The following is a 5,495-nucleotide window of genomic DNA, read 5'->3' on the forward strand; positions in this document are numbered from 1 at the left end:
CTGTGTTTGTTTTTCAAATAAATTAGTCCTGATTTGGCTATCTCTGATTAAAAATGAAGGTTATTTTAGAGAAAAAAATTATGTTTCAGTAACACACCTTTATGGATGTTAAATTCTACATCTGATAGTCTTTAAATCTTTGCTGCTTACCTAAGCTAGACAACTTGAGGCAAACTTCAGAGAAATTACCACAGTAGCTCACATATAGAAAATCTTCTTGCTTGTTATTCAATGGGGATAATAACAGGACCCCATGGGCACATGATTAAACAGCTGGAAAATGGGATTGATTCCCCAATGATTGCATAACTCAACTAGCACCTTGACCAATTCTATGTGGCCAGGATGATGAAATCGTTCCCCAAAAGCCAGAGCATACCCCACTCTGTAGGGTTAACTATGGGCTTGTGGAGATAATGGATGACCCCGCTTTCTTTATGATTGGATTGGATGATGCACTTGGGGATGCCTTTATCTCTTGACAAGTCTTCTCCCACTTGCCAGTGATTCCTTATAATTAGGGTATTGTTAACGCTGGACCTCAAACAAAGAGGTCCTCTTGATGGTTTCATCCCTCATAGTCCTATTTATCCTAGAAGCCACCACTGTTGCGATACTATTGCAAACAAAGCCTTTCGCCAAGCATGTAACAGCCCTCCTGGTGGGACCCTCAAAGCTCACCATGGGACAGTCCCTGACTATAATGACTTCACGTAAGGTCCAGAGTGTCTTAGAAACCAAAGGCCACCAATGGATGATGGAGGCCGATTTATTAAATACCAGTCTACACTTATAGATATGCCTGAAGTAATACTTGAAACCTGTCAAACTTTAAACTCAGCTACCCTTATGCCTGGACCTGACCATCGCACTTCTACAGAGCATAACTGTTCAGAGGTTATTGATCTCATCTATTCTAGTCAACCAGATTTAAAAGATGCCCTGTTGAAAATGAAGATGACACTTGGTTTACTGATGGCAATAGTTTAATGGAAAAAGGAATAAGAAAAGCTGGGTATGCTATAGTGCTCACTCGTGCTTGGCAATTGCCAAATCTTTAATATTTTCTTTCTTTATTTTTGACAGAGAGAGAGATCACAAGTAGGCAGAGTGGCAGGCAGAGGAAGAGGGAGAAGCAGGTTCCCTGCTGAGCAGGGAGCCCGATGCAGGACTCAATCCCAGGACCCTGGGATCATGACCTGAGGCGAAGGCAGATGCTTAATGACTGAGCCACCCAGGCGCCCCTGCAATTGCCAAAGCCTTAAAAACTAATATTTATACTGACTCCAAATATGCTTCCCTAGTCCTACATGCTCACAGAGCAATTTGGAAGAAAAGGGGATTATTATCAAGCCATAACTCCCCAGGGCCTGAAATTATTACTCTTCTTAAGGCTGTACCCCTATCTAAGGAAGTAGCTGTGATTCACCTCAAGGGACATGACCTTAGAATCTAGAGGAAACAATTCAACAGACTGTGCAGCACAAAATAAACAAATGTTAAGTCTTTTATCAGTCTTAACTCCAATAAAGTCCTTAAGTCCAGGCTATTCAGACCAAGAAATGCACAGGACTGCCTTGCTAATAATGAAGGAAAAATCTTTATACCCAAAAATAACCAATTGAAGGTAATACAGTGCTTACACCAGGCTAATGATTTGGGTAAAAATGCCACGGAGGTGGGGCACCCAGGTGGCTCAGTCGGTTAAGTGGCTGCCTTCGGCTCGGGTCGTGATCCTGGGGTTCTGGGATCGAGGCCCGCATCGGGCTCCCTGCTCAGCCAGGGAGCTTGCTTCTCCCTTTCCTCTGCCTGCCTCTCTGTCTACTTGTGCTCTCTATCTCTCTGTCAAATAAATAAATAAAATCTTAAAAAAAGAAAAAAAAAAAAGGCCACGGAGGTGACAAAAGCTTTGCTAAGAAAAATTGTCCCTAGATTTGGATTCCCTTGGTCCCTACAAAGTGACAACAGACTGTCTTTTATTACACAAATTCAAAAGACGGCCCTCCAAAGCTGAATAGCCCTTGATATTTTGACTGCAGTTAAAGGGGCCCAGAATTAGATGACTGTCTCCTAACAGGACCCAATGGTTCTCACTTGTGTCCATAGCCCCCTCACCAGGCTGGAAGGCCGCTGTATTTTTTGCCTGGATGCACGGGCACATTGTTGGGGTTTTGCCTGGATGCACGGGCACATTGTTAAAACCCTTACTGGGCACCTGGGTGGCTCAGTCGTTAAGCGTCTGCCTTTGGCTCAGATCATGATCCCAGGGTCCTGGGATCGAGCCCCACATCGGGCTCCCTGCTCAGCCGGGGAGCTTGCTTCTCCCTCTCCCTCTCCCCCTGCTTGAGTTCCTGCTCTCGCTGTCAAATAAATAAAATCTTAAAATAAAATAAATAAAACCATTACCAACCCAGCCAATCTTCCACATTTAAAACAGTGGTGGGCACATTCTGTGTCTCATTGGTATGACCAACTAACATCCATTTTTATTCCCCTTTGGGACTGGAGGGTGTTTGGCACATGGAAGCTCTTAATAAGTACACGGTCAGAGCCCTAAGTGATACTCTTCAAAATAGAATGACATTAGATGTTTTAGCTGCTACACGAGGTGAAATGTGTGCTGGCATAAAAACGAAATGCTGGGGCGCCTGGGTGGCTCAGTTGGTTAAGCGACTGCCTTCGGCTCAGGTCATGATCCTGGAGTCCCAGGATCGAGTCCCACATCGGGCTCCCTGCTCAGCGGGGAGTCTGCTTCTGCCTCTGACCCTCCTCCCTCTCCTGCTCTCTCTCTCATTCTCTCTCAAATAAATAAATAAAAAATCTTAAAAAAAAAAAAAAAAGAAATGCTATGTATACGTTCCAGACGATCACAAAATATTTCTGGGTTTCTGACAAAAATACTCAAATTGGCACTTTAAACAATCCCTCTCTTCCTCTAATGAGGGATTAAACTCCTGGACTGGAAAAGGATTTTTTGTCAACTATCACAGGACTCTTATTTGAGCTTCTTTTTTGTTACACTAATCATGTTTTGCTGTTTTCTCCCATGTCTCTCCACCTGGTGTCCAGACTCCTCACTGCCGTAACTTCAAGCCAACAGATGATCTTCCCACTTAGGAAGATCTACACATGCAGTCTCCCTTGGATCCAGCTGCCTCTGCTGTTTGTAACTCCTCTGTCTATTTAAGCCCCAACTGACCAATGTTGACCCATAGGTAGGGACATCTCTATGCCCCTATTCAACAGGAAGAAGTTACAGAAGATGAGACCTTCCACCCTCAAGAATCTTAAAGATTTAAGGATCAAAATTGTTCAGGGGGGGAATGATGTGGGAAACAAAGGCAGAAGAAAAATTATTAAATTTCCTTACTACCTACAGCCCATTGACAAGTCCTTGAAACAGGCAGAGTGACATTCCTCTAGGGACTCAATTGCTTCGATGTTAATACTTTGCTAAGGGCAAAAGGCAATCCTAGCCTGACCCCCCCCCCCAACACCACTACTAGGATCCTGTTAAGTATACTTTAACATATAAAAATTCCTTTGTAAACTTCCTTTATCTCTAAACCCACCAAGATATGTTTTGGCCATCATCCCCCAAGCATATGGCCCACCGATATACATCTGAAGGGTCTCATGACTAAGGTTTTATTAGACGGAAATCAATGACCTTTTCCCAACAATAGCTAGCTCCCTCAAGGTCCTAGAAACCTTGCTTCCAGGATTCCTTAGAGACTTACACTATCCCTAACCCCCTCCCAACTTGAAAGTCTATATGGGCCACTCCTCATGACCCCAGTGCAGTTTCTGCCCACGGGTCCTGTCCCGTGTTTCAGTCGTTAATCATCTGCCTTTGGCTCAGGTCATGATGGAGCCCTGCATCGGGCTCCCTGCTCAGTGGGAAGCCTGCTTCTCCCTCTCCCACTCCCCCTGCTTGTGTCCCCTCTCTCGCTGTCAAAAAACCTTTTTGCACCAAAGGCATCTCAAATTCAATCTTGACCGCTGGCTCTGCACCCCACCCCACCAAACCTCACCTATATTACCTATATTCCAAAACCACAGGGATAACCTCTCACGCGGTAGTGCATCAGGGATAGGAAGCCCACCGGGCATTTGCCATGCACCGGGCATTGAACTTGTTCTGCTTCACGCATCTCACGTAATCTTCACAACCATGATAGGCTACGTGCTCTCATCCCCGCATCCCCCCCCCCCTTGTAGAGGTATAGAAACCAAGTCTCAGGTCAGTTAACATGCACAAGGCCACACAGCTCGTTGCCCCACCCTCTGCAACAGATCTAGCTCACAAAAGAATGAGGAGCCAGATTCTTCTGTCCACCTCCCTCTGTATTGCTGGATACCATAGCATCCATCAGTCCCTCCCTCTTTCACCCTGGTTTCATTGATTCATCTTTTGAGCACCTGTGTGTGCTGGGTTTCACTGGGTTGGGAGCCGTTGGGAGGGCTGTGACTGGGATTATCAGTCACCAGCCCCCCTCCTGTGTACTGAGCTCCCTGTTTGGCCCTGGCACTTAACCGGTGTGCACTGAGGCCATGGAAGTGAAGGAAGGGGGAGCCTGGGGAGTTGGTGGCAACCTCCTCTTCCACCCCCCTTCCCCAAACACACACACACAGGCAGGTCCAGAGAGAGCAGAGGCAGCTTCCTTTATTAGGGGCCACAGCCCAGGGGGCTGCCTTTAGTCAAGGGCCAGACACTTGATCTTCATGTCGCCATCGGCTGCCAGGTAGTTGATGGCCTCCAGGTTGAGGCGGTTGGGGAACTTGAATAAGTATCCATCTGGCAGCTTGATGGTCAGTTCGGTCTCGTCGAAGGAGATGCACACCTGGGGGGTGGAGAAGGGCAGTGAGTGGTGGGGACCCTCAAGCAGGGGCTTGGGTTTTGTGGTGACAGCCGGTCGGCAGGCCACGAAACTTCCCCAGAGTGCTTTCCTCACGCAGCCTTGACCACCGCCGGCTTCACGGCCCGGGCCTGCTGGGAGGGGGGCTGGTGCGGGCTGGTGCGCACTGGCTTGGACACAGCAGGGGAGGGGAGGGAGGGGGCAGGGCGGGCCCTAGGTCTCTAGCGGCTAAAGCCAGCTCCGCCCCCCGCCGCCCCGCGCCCCAGGCCCCAGGCCCCAGGCCGCAGCCCACCTCCATGACACTCCCAGGCAGGAAGGGGAAGGTGGACTCGCGATGCTCCACGCCCCAGGCCCCGGCGTTCCTGCTGTTACACACGATGGTGTTGACGTCCCCGAACGCTTCGAAGCGAGGGTTGAAGTGCAGGCACAGGTTGTCGCTGTCTTTGCCCAGGTTCAGCGAGAAGCTGCGGGGAGCAGGGGGCACTGACTGAGGCTTTCTCGGCCAGCTGCAGCCCCCTCAGACCGTCCAGTCCGGGCCACCAGCTGGGGGACTCACTGAGCGGGGAGGCTCTAGTTCTGGCCCTGCCGCTTCCTTGCTGTGTGACCTTGAGCAAGTCGCTGCCCTTCTCTGGGCCC

At 48.8% G+C, this 5,495-nt stretch overlaps 1 protein-coding gene across 1 annotated transcript in view; it reads right to left on the reverse strand.

Annotated features, from left to right (window-relative positions):
- Positions 1-4,640: 4,640 nt before the first annotated feature.
- LGALS1 (galectin 1) overlaps positions 4,641-5,495 on the reverse strand; it is a 3,432-nt gene continuing 2,577 nt past the window's right edge. The window contains exons 3-4 of the mRNA XM_034987552.1: positions 5,152-5,323; positions 4,641-4,844 (exon numbers count right to left, since the gene is read on the reverse strand). Of these exons, the coding sequence (XP_034843443.1) occupies positions 4,698-4,844; positions 5,152-5,323 (319 nt within the window). The 3' untranslated portion in view covers positions 4,641-4,697. The remainder of the gene's footprint in view (positions 4,845-5,151; positions 5,324-5,495) is intronic.

The sequence above is a fragment of the Mirounga leonina genome, unplaced genomic scaffold (assembly GCF_011800145.1).
Source record: "Mirounga leonina isolate KUSES-001 unplaced genomic scaffold, KU_Mleo_1.0 Mir_418, whole genome shotgun sequence".
Classification (NCBI taxonomy): Eukaryota; Metazoa; Chordata; class Mammalia; order Carnivora; family Phocidae; genus Mirounga; species Mirounga leonina.